Raw genomic sequence first — 18,867 nt, 5'->3', positions numbered from 1 at the left:
AGGAAAAAAAAGAATCTTTAAAATAAAATGACAGATGGCTGTTGGAAAATATGAAAAGTTATATATATATATATATATATATATATATATATATATATATATATATATATATATCCTCAAGTCATGGCACAGGCTGAACATACATAGACTTGAGAAAGTAATGTATCCAGATCCATTCTAATGGATATTTAATGGATAAGGAGAAATTGGGGATAATTTTGGATATATTCAACTTCTGAAGCTGAAGTGATGAAAGATACTAGCATATTTGACAGAAAATCCCTTTGTCTGTCAAAGGCAGATCCCTGCAGGGATGGATGATGGGGTACTTCTAAGGGGATAATTCTGCCCTTGTTAGGACTTTAGAGTCCTTGTATATGGATTTAAAGATATTTTGTATGCTAAAAAAGTAGTTTAGCTAACTAAACTTAGTTTACTTAATAATTACGTCTGTGTGTGTTGTACACATCCACCCACCTACCCACTCACACATCACAGACACACACAAACTCAATAAAAAGACAAAGAAAATTAGTCCTTAAAACTTCTCGTCAGAGGCCCTGATGTAGCTCAGTGGTAGAGTGCTTGTCTAGTGTGTGTGTGCCAATGGGTTTATTTCTCAGCACCACATAAAAATAAATAAATAAAATAAAGGTCCATCAATAACTTAAAAAAAACCTTCTTGTCAGTCCATTCTATTCTATGTGAATAAGTGACTTTTAGAAGTTGGTAAAACAAATTACCTTTTAGTTCAACTATTATGGTCTGAATCTGACAATATTACTCTTATATAAAGTTGCCAAAAGCAAAAACAAACCAAATAAAACATAAAACAAACAAACAAAAAAAAAACAACCAAAACACCACCCTTCATTGCCCACATGCATATTTTCAGCTTAAAGTTTATTTCTGCTATAAAACTGATGAGAAAAGTCTTACCTCGCACAGCATCTAAGTAGTGTGCTAAAAAAAGGAGGGAAAAGAGTGATTGAATGAATTTCTGGGAGACCAAAACTATACAACATGTACTAATGGTTTACCATCTGTTGCCTGGGAGGAGAACAGCAAACTCTGAACTGAACTGATGAAATGCCTACAGCTCAAAAGTTGGTACACTGGCCTGTGACGTTTGTGAATAATATTTTCTGTGGGAAAAATATTAATGGCTTTTCTGCAAGAAACTCTATTAGGCTTCCTAAAAAAGTGTCATATTTCACTAAAAGTATAAGAACTGCATTTTTACATTTCAGTAATAACTGCTGTGAAAGAGCACTAGCTTCAACTTCTTATTAGTAATATCTTTACAAGGGAATTCTGGAGTAGCCATCTTTGGTAATCATCACAATATTTAAATCCTCTTATGTGAAGGCAATAAACTTACTGTAGTGCAGGAATGTGATTACTTAAGCTGTATCTGAATCTCACCCCTCACCACCTTTTTAATGAATCTTAAATATTTTTCATAGTCACAGAAAAAGACTTACTGTACTTTTAGGAGGGTAGTAATGCAGTTTATTAAGATTATATGTTATATATATTATACATTACTTTGGCAGGTTCGAACCATTATAACAAAATACTTTCACCTAAAAATGAAAGCTAAAGTACAGTCTACTGGGGAGAAAAGCACACAAATAATGAATTATATATCTAGAAACCCCCTCCCTTGCCTTTGCTGTGTGAATTTTTTGTCTAGTCATGGAGTGCCACTGGAACACTATGACCTACTTTCCTTAGCTGAACAATGGGAATTGTACATGTCCCTCTTTCTATGCAAGAAACCTTTGTGGCAGGCATGTGTGTCAAGGGCTTTATTTTTTTTGAAAGTGTTTTATTATGGAAATCTTAATTATTATCATTGTATTTTATAACACAAATATCACAAGATAAATTATTATGTAGGCATTCCCATGCTTACTGAATGTTCTTATAGGCAGTATCCTGAAAATTCGTGAAATTGGTGACAAGGGGTGAAAGAGGGGGGATACTTCAGTACTAACTCTGTACTACCAAATAAGGATAAACAATTTGACACATATGTTCTGTTGATGATAGGTCAGGAGTGTCTTCCTCATATACATTAAAGACAGCCTCTAATGATATCAAATGGCCTCTGTTAAAGTAGTCCCATTTAATGAAATTGCCTCTAAGTGCTTTCAACCGAAACAACCTATACTTTTCAAAGGGAAAAAAATGGGCAGTAAATGTTACCTTCACAACAAAAGCACTTCTCTTATTAACTAATGACACTTTACTCCAATGTATCATCTTTTCTTTGAGTATACTCATAGCACTTGAAACAGAAAATATAAGGAATAATGAGGTAATGAGTAAGAAAAATGACATAAGGAATAAGTAGAATAGTATCAACAAAATAAGAACCCTTCCAGTTCACAAAACTTGGAAACTTGTAGCCAACCCTCCACGTCCTCCTCTTTTCCAACCTCAAGTTCTACTAAAATTCTGGCCACTGACTCACTAGACAGCTTTACTTCTCATTAGCCCAATTTACTTTGGTCAAAGTATGGTGGTACTTACCAATTGTGCAGTGGTCGCCCTCCCATCCAGGGCTGCACTCACATTTTCCATCTTTACATTGGCCATGTTCAGCACAGTGAGAATGACAGGAGCGTTCTTCACATGTTGGTCCTACCCAGCCTTCTTCACATTGGCAAATTCCCCTTGAGCAGACCCCATGGCTACCACACTCCATGGTACAGAGCTCTGTGGGGAATTCAAAGAACATATATTAACATATTTTATTAAATATAACATTCATTCTTTTTAAAAACATGAGAATTAATAACTATCCTAGTCCACACTTTGTTTTTAAACTAAGTGGTAATGAACACTGTATCCAAATAAAATGTCACAAAGATCCCTAGCATCTTGGTGAACATACAAGAAATTCTGTAAGAAAGGTAGTTAAGTATCCAGTACAAAATAAACCCTAACCCAAATTGATTTTGAGAATTCTATAGCATGATAATGACATTCAAGGCTTAGAAATGCAATGAATGTCCAACAAATGCCAAGGAGTTTTCCCTAAAAATTCATTAAGATGACAGATAATGTTGCAGGAATTTTATGATACTACAAGAAATCACTGGGGGAAAAAACAATAAAATAGTTCGCTAACTTCATTCAGGAAGACAACTTCAATAATTGGAAAGATAACTTTCTAATACCATGAATAATATACAAAAGGTAAAACTTCCAATGACAGTAGTCAACTGGTTTCTCTGATCATACAATCATACAAAATGACTCCTGGTGGATCAAAGTACATAGTCTTCTTATTCTGACATGTGTTCAATATTAGGCAATATAATGATGGTGTGTACTGGCTCTGCTGAAGTTCCTCCTTTATCCCCTCGACTGTTTGATGAAAAATGTTGAATATCAATAGAGAAACCAAATAAAAGCTTGCCCAAGTCTTTTCTTGATGTAAATTTACTTGTTAGATGAGAAGTCCAATACTGAAAGAATGCAATGGAGTTGGATTTAATGGCCACAAAGAACAAAAGGGTTTGCAGAAGCTAAGTTGTCTGTTTCATAGACTTCAATTCTGAAACTGTGGGGTTTTTTTTTTTTTGGTACCAGGGATTGAACTCGAGGGCACTTGACCACTGAGCCACATCCCCAGCCCTATTTTGTATTTTATTTAGAGACAGGGTCTCACTGGGCTGCTTAGTGCCTCATTTTTGCTGACGCTGGCTTGGAACTCATAATCCTCCTGTTTCAGCCTCCTGAGCTGCTGGGATTATAGGCGTGTGCTACCATGCCCACCTCTGAAACTGGTTTTATATGTTAAGAGGTATAGAGATGCAATGATATTAATAGAATTCATAGGTAGTAGAGTACTTTTTCAATGAGTGCCGATATTTTTCTGATAAAGCTTTGGTTGTGGATATTATTATAATTTGTATCAATTTGTTCACTAAATTATTCACAAATATTTTTGAAGGTGAGGAAATAATGGGAAGACTAATAGATTTGAAATAAAGATACCTATATACCTGTTAACTCTGCTTAATAGCTATGTACCCTTGGACAACTTACCAAAATGTTTTCTTAATCTCTGCTTGTATAAGTATACAATGAAAGTAAATATATACACCTCAAAGGTAGAATGGGGATATTTGAGATATATTTTAGAGGCAGAACCATCAGGACTTCCTCAATTGTTACATATGGGTGATAAAAGGGAAAATAAAAGTTTGTCTTAAATAAGTAAATGGATAATGCTACTATTAATGGAATGGGAAAAGCTAGGGGAGGAATAAGGGTGTAAGGCCACCCAATAAACCTTAGAATACATATAGAGAGCCAAGTAAAAATGTCAATTAATCAGTAAGATACATGATTCTGACAGGTTAGGACTGAAATATAAAATCTTCAGTCTATAGGTAGTTTTTAAAAGCATGGATCTTGTTGATATCCCTAAAGAAAGAAAACAGAAGAGTCTCAGGAATGATCCATGAAATAATCAAAGATTTATTGAATGGATAGATTGTTATAATACATACAATTATTATTTTTCATTTAAAAATTAAAAAGATCAGGCTAAAAAAGGAACACCAAGGAAAGGAATCTGTGAAGGAGAGGGCAATGAGTGATAGGAGGAAATTCAGCAAAACTGTGGTATAACTAAACAAAGCCCAAAGAAGGCAGTATTTCAAGAAAGGAGTGGTTACATGTAATCAACAATGCTGAGAGGTCAAGTAAGACATAGGCAGGGACGGGCCCATTTGGTTTATCAATATGAAAATTGTGGATGACTATAGAAGAACTGTATCTAAGGTGGACTGGAAGAGGTGAAAGAGTGAACAGGAAGTTGTTCAGGGAATCACCAGGTTGTAAGAAAAGTCTAGACCACAGAAAAATATATTTTAAAAAGTTCAGGCTTGGGGCTGGGACTGTGGCTCAGTGGTAGAGCACTTGCCTAGTATGTGTGAGACACTGGGTTCCATTCTCAGCACCATATATAAATAAATAAAATAAAGATCCATTGACCACTAAAAATTAATTTAAAAAAAGTTCAGCCTTGGTCTAATAAGTGATAGCTTAGATAAAAATATCCTGAAACAGTCCTTAGTCCTTATATCTTAGTTCTGAATCTGATTGATAATATGGGATTATAATTTCATTTTTTGTAGTAAATCTGAGATTATAATTCTGTTCCCTAAATAATCTCCTTCAAGACACTAAAAAAAATTGAACTGAAAGTGTCATTCTAAGATTAAAGAACTAATTGGCCAAAGCTAATCAAGTCAGAACTGACTCGAAAAAATAGAGACAGTTACAAATCTTAAGCACGAGAAACATATCATTTCTGGGTTTTGCTTGAAAATTAAAAGGAATAGATGAATAGTATCAGCAAGATGGTAGATTAGGCTATTCTCAATGTAAACTCTTTGAAAAATTAGATATAAGGGAACAATTTTCAAATCATAACTCACAAGAAAGAGAAATCTTTAAGTGCCACAGGCAAAGAAGATGCTATGAGTCAAAGCACTAAGCTCATGAGTCCATTCTCTGGCACCCTTGAGGGTTATCAGACAAAATAATGACTACAGACTTGTGTATTTATGCCCACAGAGGGAAAAGAGATGCAGCTTTGGGTTCATTGAAGTTGAAGAGTCAGACTGAAACTCCTGCAGAAAGCCAGGACTCTTGAAAATCTGCAATTTCAGTGAAATGGTGACTGATAAACTCCACCCACTATCTCAGAGAGATGGAGAGGAAGCATTGATGATATGGTAAAAATGATGATAATGATAACAGCAATAAGCTTGAGAGTTAGAAAACAATGTGGGAATAAAATACCATGAAATAATAATATGTAAGTTGGAATGCCCTGAGTGAAATATTTGTAAAGTCTTGTATTGTTCAGGAGTTACATGAGATACTTTGTCAACTATGCATATGAAAACTTAAAGGTGGAATTTTCTTTCTAGTAATAGAGGACAAAGTAATTTTTACTATTCCTTCCTGATAAGAACCAGAAAATCTGTAAAAAAATATTTTAAAATCCTTTGGAAGATACTGGATTTCACAAAACAGTAAAGAATTACTGAGTCAAGTTCCAGGAGAAAAGTAAACCCAGAGTGGTGAGCCTGACATTTATGAATGCTTTTCCTGTAGACGGGTTTGTCAGTTACGGTAGAAGAAGTTAAAAAAGGCTTAGAAGCTGGGTCCAGCTTTGTCAGTCTCATGGGTGCAGAAAAAATATTTTAATAGATAATGACTAAGAAATCTCCAATATTGAAGAAAACATTAATACAAATATATGAAGTAAAGTTAAAGGAATATAAAAGAAAAAAGGAAAAATTTATAAATGCAGCAAAAGACTTTCTGTTTCTCTTGCTCATTAACTGAATAAACATACAAATTAGAAAAAAATATGAAATATTTGAACAACATGATTAACAGATTTGATCTAATTGACATATATAGAACATTGCAATAAATGACTACAAAATACACATAATTTTCAAATGCACATGGGACATTTACAAATATTAACCATATGCTGGGCTCTAAACCAAATCTCAACATATTTCAAAGTATTGAAATCATATATAGGATATTTTCTGCCTACTAAGACATAAAACTTTAGTAACAAAAGATGACTATAAAATTCACATATGTTAGAAAAACAAGAATGCACTTCTGAATAAACTATGGAAACAAGTAGGAAATCATGAAAATAAGAAAACAGTTTTAAATGAATGAAATGTATCTCATATCAAAACTTCTGTAATGTAACTACATGTGTACAGGAAAATGTATAAGGTTAAAAGGAAAACCAGTGGAAAAGCAATGAACTATGCAGTCATTCTATGAAATTATAAGAAGAACAAAAAAAATGAAAACTAAAATCTAAACTAAAAGAAGGTAGAAAAAAATAAAATAATAATTATAAGCGCTGAAAGTGGTAAAAACGAAACATACTCTAGAAAGGATAAACAAAGCTAATACTTGATTTGCTTAGACCAAAAAAATTGATTAATCCCTGATGGGGACTGATTAGGAAGAAAATACAAAAGACACGAATATCCAGTATCAGAAATGAAAACTATAATATTGGTACAGATATTACATTTTTTTGATAATATATTTGAAAATTCTGATGAAATGAACAATTCCCAGAAAACTCAATTTACAATGACAACAACACAAGAAAAAATGGGAACTGAATAGTTTCTTTACAGGAATAACCCACAGTGAAGGTTATTCCTGTAAAGAAAACTTCAGTCTCAGATAACTTGTAAATATGCCAAAATTTTAAGGAAGAAAAATTGCTAATCTTAAATATACTTTTCCAAAGAATAGAAAAACAGGAGATACTTCACAATGTGCTTTTATGAGGTCAGCATAACCCGATATAAAATTTCAACAAGGAGATAATGAAAAACCCTAGACAATCCACGTGTATGAGTGCAAAAATCCTAAACAAATATTAAAACAGCAAATCAAGCATTAGATAAGAAGAAACAATATCATGATCGATTCATGTTTTTTTTTCCTAGGAACAGAAGATCAGTTTAATATTTGAAAAATAAATCAATGGAATAACAAAACATATATTTGTGATAAAAACTAAGACTAAAAGGAACTTTAAATCTGGTAAAGTCTCAAGAAACCTACAGAAAATATCATATTTAATAGTGATATGTTAAAATATTTTTATATTATTGAAACTGAGAAAAGATACCTATGATCACTTCCATACAACATAATTTTAAAGGTCCTAGCCAGTGAAGTGTAAGAAAAATAAAAAAATATATAAAAATTGAAAAGGAATAATGTTGTAATTGTTTAAAATAGCATTATGCTTATACCCCTAAATAATCTACATAATTTTAATTCATATGAAATTTAAGAAGACATCTAGATACTAACTAGGTTAATAAATGTTTCTATATGTCAACAGCAGACAATGAAAAAGTATTAAGTACTATTTAGAACTGCATCATGATACCATGTACCTAGTAAAACATTTTTTTAAAGTATAAAATCTATACTGAAAACTATAAATCTTTAGGGCGAAATTAAGGAATAATGGATAAATGAGAAGTTATATTTATGGATTAAAAAAGCTCAATTTTGAAAGATGACAGTTTTCCCCCAGTTATTATGTATATGTAATGTAATTCCAATTAATATCTCAGTACCTTTTTGTGTGTGTGTGTGTGTGTGAATACTGATCAACTAAAGAATAAAGTGTAACAAGAAGATGTTCTGTAGTTAATAAAAAGACTAGACAGTGGGTATTGGCACATTAGCAAACAGACCAAAGAGCCACACATAAGAATATCTGATTTATGGTAAAGATGGCACTACAGACAAATAGGAAAAGACTGTTATGTAAAATTATATGGTTTTGAGGAACTGGATATCCAGTAGAAAAAAAATCATCCCTATCTCACCTTATATATGAAAGCAATTCTAAATGAATGTGGAAAACCTCAATGGACAAAGATTCTAGAACCCAACATAAGAAAATAATTTCATGACCTTAGGGAGAAAGAAAATTCTAAAGAGTACTAAAAATACTGATCATCAAGGTAAGAAATAATAAATTAAACTACATCAGAATTAAGAGCTTATTAAAAGAGAAAACATGCTACAATTGGAAGACTATATTCACAGAAAACAAAACTGAAAAAGAGCTTACATTCAGAATTCACAACTTCTTCAAATTAATAATTAAAAGACATACAGCCTATTGGAAAAATGAGCAACAGAACTAACCAGGCACTACATAAAAGAGGTTATCTAAATGGCCAAATACAGATGAAAAGGTGCTTAGCATCACCACATATCAGGGAAATACAAATTAAAATAATGAAATACCATTGCACATCCACAAGAATTTAAAAGACCCACAGTAATAGCAATAAGTATTGTTGACAATGAGAGGTAACAGAGAATCTCACTTACCACATGTGCTTGTCTAAATTGCTACAACCCCTTTAGTGCAAAATTTGAAATTATCTGCTGAAGTTGGTTATAAGTATACTTTGTTACTCAGTACTCCAATTTCTTAGACTTTCTCAACTAAGCAAGCAAGTGTTCATGAAAAGATGTGTATAAGTACTCTTAGCAGAATTATATGTACAAAAAATTGGAAACACCTCAAGTATCTACTAGCAAGAGAATGAATAATTAATTGTGAAACAATGACATATAAAAGTAGAAATGGATGATCTATAGCAAAATGCCATCTCAAAAAATAATGTTAGGTAAAATAAATCATACCCCAAATCAAGATTCCATTAAAAGTTACCTAAAAGCAGGCAAGTATTAGAAGCAGGGTAGTAACCTTGAGAAGGAGAGAAAGAAGATGAAAATTGGGGAAAGGAACCAAAGGGAACGTCTGAGGGTAGCATCCTGTATTTTCACTGGGGTAGTGGTTAACAGGTATTTCATACTTGGATCATTTATTGAGCTGTATACTTATGTGCTCATACTTTTTCTGTATGTGTGTTATATTTTAATAAAATGTTAAAACATTAAAAGTGACCACCCAAAGAACAGCAACAGAATATATAGCCATCTAACTATAAGAAGGTGGAAATAAAGATAATTCATTCAATCAAAGAAAAGGCTGAAAGGGGGGCAGGTCAAAGAAAAAAGTAAATACTATAAATAAGAGACACAAAAGAAGGTGGTAGGATCTAAATCCAAACACATCAGTAATCCTAGTAAATAAAAACCAATTGAATACACAATTTAAAAGAGAGAAAAATCTGAAACTGAATGAAAAAGAAAATTTAGTATGTTCTTTCTATTAAGAACAACTGTGCTAAAAACATGCAAACATAGAAAAGTTACTAATAGAAGGAAGAAGCACAATAGAAGAATAGCAACCTAGAGAAACTTGAGGTCACCATAATAAGAGAAAATAGATTTCAAGGCATAAAGCATTATTATGGATAAAGATAGCTATTATATAATGACAAAAGAAATAATTCAGCAAGAAGATGTAACAATCCAGACACTGTAAGAACATGTAGCTTAAAAATTTATAAAGCAAAACCTCACAGACTTGCAGTAAGTCGTACAGATGATTTCATAATCAGTAAGAAGAAGGTAAAAAATTAGTGAGGATGTTGAAAATTTGAATAGCACACTTAAGAACTTTAATATAATGGACATATATAGAATAGGTTCAACAAATGCAAAGATACCATATCATACAGATTAAGCTGTTTTATCAAAATGAAGTAAAACTAGAAATCATAAAAAGATAATGAGAAATCCAAGAAAACTGTTTATTAACAACACACTTTAAAATAATTTGTGGGTTACAGTTAAAAATTATATTGGAAATTAGAAACTAAATAACAGTGAAAATACTACTTATAAAAACTTGTGTGATGCAGTTTAGAAAGTAACTTAAAATGTAGTATGCAAAGTGCCCAATTCAAGTATTTCTGAAAAGAACTACATATAAAAAGATGAAGGGAACAATGGAAGGCAACAATAGAAGTCAACAGAATTAGAAATAATAGAAAAGATCATTGAAACCAAAATTCAGGCCTTTGACATGAATACCAAAATAGAGAAACAAGGTAGAGCAAGGAAAAAAAGAAATGAAGATACAAATAAACACAATAAATTAAAATTTAAAAATAAATGAGAAATGCTACTAACAACTTTATTCTAGGAAATCTGAAACTTTAGATGAAGTAAATATTTTTTAAGAAAACAAACTTGTGAAGAAATAGAAAATATACATATATGTTTTATGTATAAAATATATGTTATATATAATATATATAATTTACATATATGTGTTATATATAATAAACTAATATATATTATATATATATATATGACAGATAATGCAAATGGGTCAGCTTTTTGGGTGTCTCATCAAATTTTCAGAGGATATCTCCATTTAAAGTATACCAGAGAATAGGGAAAGGCAGGAGGAAGCTTCCTGGATCATCTTATGAGATTATTATACTGTAGTTCAAAAATAGGGTAATAAAAAGAGAAAGACGTTTCAAAAAATAGAATCTCACTTATAAACATGGCTACAAAAACCTCCAATAAAATATCTGAAAATCAAGCAAATAATATACACATACTCCTTAGTATAAAAATCAAAACCAAGTAAGCACAAATTCCAAGATGGTTTAACTTTAGAAAAATCTATCAATGTAGTTTATCATTGAATTAATTCATTCTACTTTAATTAATTTCATAATAATAAAAGAAAAAATATTATCTTATATATTAAGTGCACTAAAATTTAGATACTATGTGTGATAGAATCTCCTAGCAAAATAAGACTACAAAGGAATTTAGTGAATATGATAAAGGTGATTTACCAAAATCTTATAGTAAGCATTATACTTAGTAATGAAATAATAGAGATATTCCCCTTAATATCAGAAGTACTAGAATCAACTGCTATTTCTAATTTTGTGTTATATTATAGATCTTTGTCAGCACAATGAGACAACCAAAAATATAAAGTGTGTAATACCCAGAGAGAGAAAGACAAAACTGAATACAAAGGTAAACTATGAAAACCGGAAAAGAGGATAAGAAGGATGCTATATACAAGATCAAAAGAAAAAGACCAACAACATGCCTATATATCTGGGACAACCAATTAGAACATGTAATTTTTAAAAAATATCCCATTCACAATAATAGCAAATCTACAAAAAAGTGTTTGACATTCTTTAAATCCAAATTTTTAAACTTTGTTGAAGAACATACACAAAGGACCAAATCAATGGAGAGATATACTGTATTGTGTTCATGATTCACAAGCCTCAATATCATTAGGGTACTAACTTTCCTCTGCTAGTTACATAAATTCAATGTAATTCCAGTTAATATTCCAACATTTTTCATAGAGCTTGCAAATCTGATTCTAATATCCATATGGAACAGAAAAGACTAAGAATACCCAAGAACATTTTGAAGTGTATACATTGTGTGTATCCTAACTTAAATGTCCAACATTGGGAAAATGGATAATACATTTTAGTGTATTCATATAATAAAAAACATGCAGAAGTTAACTTGAAAAATGCAGAGACACATGCCTCTATATGAGTAAACCTTAAACACATGATAATGAGGGAAGAAACCAAATCATTCCTATAAAATTTAAACAAAAGGAGAATAATACAATACATTTCATAGGTATATGCATATTCAGACAAGCCAAAAAAAATGTGTGTGAAAATGATTACACTTAGGACAGTGTTTCTTGTGCAGAAAAGGGCAGATGATGAGATCACATGACAACTACCTTGATCATTATACACTGTATAAATGTGTCAGATTACCACACTATTCCCCATAAATATGGATCATTAAAATATATATTAAGAAATAATTCATTAAATAAAGGATACATAGGGATTTTGTATTTGTTAATTTTTAAAATAAAGTAGTAGTTTTACAGCTATTCATTATTATATTTAAAATGCCTGAAATATTTAAAAATAATTTACAAAAGAAAAAAAATTAAAAATCAGTAAGAAACAACTATCTTTAGGGACTGCTTTAAAGAATAAATAAGCACAGATATGGCTTAACCTGATTCTTGGCACTCCTTAACACAAAGCCCTTCACAGATAGAAGCCACAACCACTAGTATGATTTACAGTTTCAGCACTGCCAGTATCCAGGTGGGAAGCAATATTCTCATGAGTAAGGGAATCCTAACAAATACATTACTACAAATGGAGCAGCAGATCTTAAACAATAAGCATTTCTCATTTTGAATGGCATCAACATTCCTTCAATTGTATCCAGTTTCAGAAGGAGTATCTGTACTAATTCTAGGAGGTTTTTCAATCTCAACCTTTGTATAATCAGTAGTGTGGTTGGTGTGGGGGAAAGACTATCAGAAACCAGATGCTGGCAGTTGCATAATTTATAAACATGATAGAAATGATATTTTTCTCATGAATAGTTCTATTCCATGTATAATATTTTCTATCTGGTTGAAAATGCATTAACATTATAGGCCACAAAATATGACAAAAGAATCCCAAAATATAAACATTCTTCCATGAAAATATATTGGAAAAGAACATGAAAAATATAGGCAGACATTTTAAAGTTCTATTGAGACATTTCATTTTTAATAAGTTTGTTTATGCATGTCAACAATGAACAACACTTGTATAAATTGAACTAGGATACAACTGGAATACTTCTTTGTTGCATGCCAACAAAAGAACAACTTGATTAAATAGTAAATCCTTCAGAGCCTCCCTTAGAACAATTTTTCCAAGATTTACTTTTTAGAAAAAAGTTTCTAGTAAAGAAAATTATGTCACTTTTGGCACTTCAGCTGTTTCTAATGTTGGGCAACAATAATATTGGATCTCCTCAAAATTGAATCTGGTTATCTAATTCTAAAATATACTTTTATGTAAAACTTTCAATACTACAATATGGCATTCTAAACAAGGAAGGGATACCTCTGATTTAAATATTTCTTAAAATTAAGATATTATTACTTATTTATTTGCCCAGCACCTAGTGGAATCAGTTGAATGACATCAGGCAGGGAGGGAAAATGGGAAATGAACAAAACTGAGAAAAGTGGAGTCCTTCTCTTTGTTAAGCTTTACTACAATTTTGTTGGGGAAACTGAAGATTTTTTCATTGTTTTATGTGGTTAATGTGTGTAATAACTGGAAAAAAAGTAAGGTGATACTGGTGACTATGGGCAGTACCAATCTGCTATGGTTTAGATATGTGGTTTCCCCCAAAAGCTCATGTGTGAGACAATGCAAGAAGGTTTAGAGGTGCAATGATTGAGTTTTGGGAGCCGTAACCTAACCAGTCCATTAATCCATTGATAGGAATTATCTGGGTGGTAACTATAAGCAGGTGGGGTGTAGCTAGAGGCCTTCCTTTTGAAGTATATACTTTGTCCTTGTTGAGCAGAGTTTTCTCTCTCTCTCTCTCTCTCTCTCCTTCCTGGTGCCATGCTCCCAACTGCTTTCCTCTGCCACATTCTTCTGCCATGATGTCTGCTGGAGCCAAGTATCTATGGACTGAGACATCTGAAACTGTGAGCCCCCAAATGAACTTTTCCTCCTTAAAATTGTTCTTGTCAGGTCTTTTGGTCAGAGCAATGAAAAAGCTGACTAAAACAACCCAAGAAGCTTAAGAGCTGACAAACTTTTCAGTGTATCTATCAGGAACCTCAATAGAATCAAGCACTGAAGCCAAGAATAATAATATTATTAAGAACAAAAGTCTGTGTATTCTATGTTGTTTTACCAAATATTTGAATCACTTTCATTTTACTGTTTTTCATTCCCTCTATCCTTCAGCAATATATAGTCTATTAGAGAGTGGGAATATTGTAAGTTACTATCAATTTACACATGTACACACATTTGTGCACAGAGACACACATGCATATACATATGCATGTACATATGTACACTTCTTTTTGGTTCACATACCCCTTCCCTGAAAAGTAATTTGAAAGAAATATTATTTGATGGTGAATCATATCTACTTTATTGCTCAGAGTAGTTCAATAAAACTTCTACACAAACTTTACAAGTCCCTGGATAGGACAAAGATTTGGTTCCACTGAGAGCTATATCACATTTCCTATGTGCTGTAGTTTGAATTTTTAAAAAAATATTTTTAGTTGTAGATGTACACAATACCTTTATTTTATTTTATTTATTTATATATGGTGCTGAGGATCAAACCCAGTGACTCACACATGCTAGGCAAGTGCTCTACCTCTGAGCCACAACCCCAGCCTTGTAGTTTGGACCTTCAATGTCCCCCAAAGGTCTATGTGTTAAAGGGCTGACCCTCTATTTGGTGCTGATGGGAGGTGATGAAATCTTCAAGAGGTAGGGCTTACTGGGAGGTCTTTAGTTCATTGGGAATATGTCCTCCAAGAGAATCGTGGAACCCTGGTCTATTCTTTCTCTTTCTAACTCCCAGGCCATAAGGTGAGCAGCTTTGCTCCATCATATCCTACTGTCATGATGTGCTACATTGCAACAGGCCCAAAAGCAACAGGGCAATTGATTGTTGAGAGAACTCTAAACCTGTGAGCTTAAATAAACCTTTTATTCTTTATATGTTGATTATCTCAGGTATTTGTTATAGTAAGAGAAAGCTAACATAATGTGTTTGAGGCATAACAGTATATCTCATTTGAATACAGAAAATCTATGGCATAAGCATAATACTTGCCCCTCAGCCTCAACATTACAATATATTTTTAATGGTATTTTTAAAAACTTTAATTTTTATTTATTTATTTTTATGTAGTGCTGAGGATCGAACCCAGGTCCTCCCATGTGCTAGGCGAGCATTCTACCACTGAGCCACAACCCCAGCCCCATATTTTTAATAGTCTTAATGTTTTCTTACACAAGAACAACAATCTAACTGAAAATACAACAAAATGTCAGCTACTTCTCTTTACACAAAGAGCAGCATACAAGTAGCAGTAACAAGAACAACAACACATTCTGGCCCCACAGTTTTGAGTCTCAAATTCTTGATGGATAAGAACAGAAATTCCAAACTTACTTTTTGAAGACCAAGAACTGTAATGACTTTTAGCTTAAGGTTTCTTGGATCTTGGTTATCACATATGGCGTTTATAACGTGGCTCACTGTTTTGGTAGATATAAAAAAACCTGAAAGGCAGAAGTATCCAAGCCTGGTTCTCCATTTTTGAATTCAATAAAATATTTAGCTGGCTTTTTCACTATGTAGAATCTTTCCTTTGGAATAAATCCTGATTTCTTGTTTGCTAAATAACATGTTCTCTTCTAACTCTACATGTCACATTTTCCTTCATTTGGTCAATCTTCTGAAACTTTGGAGGATGAGGCAAACTTTTACTCATTCATGGCTACAGATTGTAAGACAGTGTCTCAGTTCTTTGATTGTAAACCTGACACTTTTACCTACACAATAGCATTCTCAATGCCAAAATAGAACGTTGAAATCTAGGCACTATCTCACAAATGCTTATCACTCAACTCAATAGGTTCCAGAACGTCTGGGTAAAATCATCACTCTTAAGGAGCAAATGTTAATTTTGGAAGAGCTTAATTATTTGAGGTAGGCCATGTTTTGAACTGATTGCTTAGCTAAGAGAAAATTTATTTTGGTCTATCCACAGCTTTCCAGACTTTATTGACACCATTGCTACCTATTTGTACTTTGTGACTACCGAAAAAAGCAAGCTTTTCTATGTACAACTACTAATAGAATAATTATTGCTACATCTTGGCTCACAGTGGCTATTTAAAATGTATGTCTTGATAAGCTTAAAATATACTCTTTATATATAAATTTTAGCATACTTTTTGTCATGATTTGGTATAATGTTAAAAATACAATAAGGAGAAGTTTCTCTCCCTTCCCTGACTGATATTTCATGTGTTCTTCTTTCACAAATTTCTGACATTAGCTCTCCTCTTTGCAAAATGGATTTTCATCAGTCCTCTTGAGGCACATCTAAATTTTCCTGCATGGTGTTTTTCTAAGACAATAGGTTTTCCCATTTAGCATGTAAGTGCCCATATTTCCTGACTAAGTCTTCTAAGCCCCCAAACATATCTGATGTGTACTTCAATGGAGAAGCCAAAGCTGTTTGTTGGAAGGACACTTCATGCGGACTGAAAAACTTTACTCCGAATGAAAAAGAACTCAGAGAGTTGTCTCCCGGCTCCCACTATTCAATACTCTTGGTAAGGGCTCTCCATGCTTTAGAAAATGAAGTCTAAATGGAATCTATGAGAGAGACCATACTAGCAATCATCAGGTAACCTCTGTAACTGTGGTAGGCTTCTGTAAGCTTAATGCAGAAGGTGAGTTCAAGGCATTCCAAAGGCAAGGAAAGCAGCTTTCTGTCAAAGGCTGCATACATATTTACAATGCTGCCATCATTGCCCAGCAGAGCATGCATCTACAATTTATTTTTACCCCTATAAATAAATATGACCAGAAAAAAAGAAATATAAAGAACCCAGAGTCAACAAAATCCTCAGCATGATAAAGACAAAGGCATATAAATGCTCGTGTATAGCATTTGACTGTTTTACTTCGTGTCATTTAATACATTTAGTGTTTTTTTTTTAAATTATTCTTTTACTCTATGGCAATCACTAAAAAGTTTGAAAGGCTATGTGGCTGGTTATTATTGCCATTTGAACTATTAGAGATATATTTTGTACATTTCCTAAAGTTGCCACACCCATTTTTCTAAGGATTAATAGTTTGATATTGCATCTAGCCTATCCACTAATATCAACATTCTAGTGATGTTATACCATAGTGTAGGAAAACTATGCATAGGTAGTATACTAATCTAGCTATATTTAGTCAAAGTTAAAATCCTTGACTAACTATTTGCCAAAGAGTATGCTACATTTTTCTACCTGAGTAGGTCACTAGAATCTTTAAATCAACACTTTTACAATCAACATTAAATCTACTCACAAACCAGTTCTTTCTCCTGATTTCACTATTTTTGTTAATACCACAAGGATATTCCTGGTTTCTAAGGCAAGAAACCTGGCATTATGGTTTCATCTTCTTTTTGCATTTATACTCATATCTTGCTAGGTCTTTCAATTATTCTGTTTTCAAAATTTTTTGAAAGTGTTATTTCTCCCCAACATGTAGAGTGTGTATACTTGGTGGTTCAGAGTCTGACCTTTGGAACCTGATTTCCTGAGCTGAAATCCTATCTCAGCTTAGGTACATGACCTTGGGCAAGTCACTAAATCTCTCTGTACTTTGATTCCTATGTATAAGGAGATATAGGAAAGGCAGTGATTGGAATGAGAGCTACATTTGGTATTTACTAAGCTAAGATTCTATTCTTCTAGTTTACAGTTGTATATGGGAAATAACCATACTAGGTGCTGCTGTTATGGATATAAAAGATGGCAAGAGAGGTAGTAGAGTAAGATGGAAGTAGAGAATGGTTCTCCAACAACCATGTCCACATAAACATCAATTTGAACAGCTACTCATGCAGCAAATTACCTTCATAAGAGCTGAGGAAAACAGGCAAGAAATAACAGTACTGGGTTTTAGCACAATAAGAAAAGACACAATGAAGAAAGTTGGAGGGAAAATGTTGACTGAATCATCCCTTCTCTCAACTCCAAGAAACTCAGTGCAAAGAGAAATGCCTTCTGCTTAAGGAAGGAAGAGGGAATTAAGTTCAGGCCTTAAATTTGACACCAAGTACCATGATGACCACAGTGAACCCCAGTTTTGGGTAGAGACCCAAGGTCCTTGTCCCCATGCCAGTGCCCAGAGACTGAGCCTCTGGACCCTCATTGGCCAGTTGGTCAGTGAATTACCCCCATCACCTATTCCCCAACCTTGGGTAGCACACAGAACTGCACAGAGCTCTTGAACAGCTGAGAGGTAGAATGGAAAAGTGAATGTGAAGATAGTCAATTTCTGTGGAGATTTCAAAGGCCTATTATCACAAGTTACAACCTCCCAGTACTTGTAAACTACCAATAAATACGTTAGACAGATATCCTTGCTGTTTTGAGGGAAAAAAGTGTACTCCTTTGAGATTTGGTTTCCAACTTTTAAAAACACCAAGAGCCTTCTAAACTCAAAGACAAGCAACTTCTTTCCCCTCTTTGTTAGCTATGTCCTTGGGAAATAGTTTTCCAAGTGTTTTTACATACCTCTAAGTTAACCACCCCAAGAAACCAAGGTGTCCTTTAAATTGAAATAATATGAGTACACTTCAAATTTGCTGAGAGAGTAAATCTTAAGTGCTCTCACCACATACACAAAGGTAACTGTGAGGTGATAGAATGTTAACTAACTTGATTGCAGTGATAA

The 18,867-nt window shown here is 32.9% G+C and overlaps 1 protein-coding gene across 3 annotated transcripts in view; it reads right to left on the bottom strand.

Annotated features, from left to right (window-relative positions):
* Tenm1 (teneurin transmembrane protein 1) overlaps positions 1-18,867 on the bottom strand; it is an 815,224-nt gene that overhangs the window by 187,378 nt on the left and 608,979 nt on the right. For all 3 annotated transcript variants that reach the window (XM_058571492.1, XM_046468616.2, XM_046468598.2), the window contains 2 exons: positions 2,539-2,724; positions 940-963 (listed from right to left, as the gene is read on the bottom strand). In XM_058571492.1, the coding sequence (XP_058427475.1) occupies positions 940-963; positions 2,539-2,724 (210 nt within the window). The remainder of the gene's footprint in view (positions 1-939; positions 964-2,538; positions 2,725-18,867) is intronic.

This window comes from Marmota monax, unplaced genomic scaffold (genome assembly GCF_021218885.2).
Source record: "Marmota monax isolate L192 unplaced genomic scaffold, Marmota_monax_Labrador192_F-V1.1 WCK01_AAM20220418_F8-fsc00054, whole genome shotgun sequence".
Taxonomy (NCBI): Eukaryota; Metazoa; Chordata; class Mammalia; order Rodentia; family Sciuridae; genus Marmota; species Marmota monax.
The sequence above is the reverse complement of the archived record's forward strand: the minus strand, read 5'-3'. Positions and strand labels throughout refer to the sequence as shown.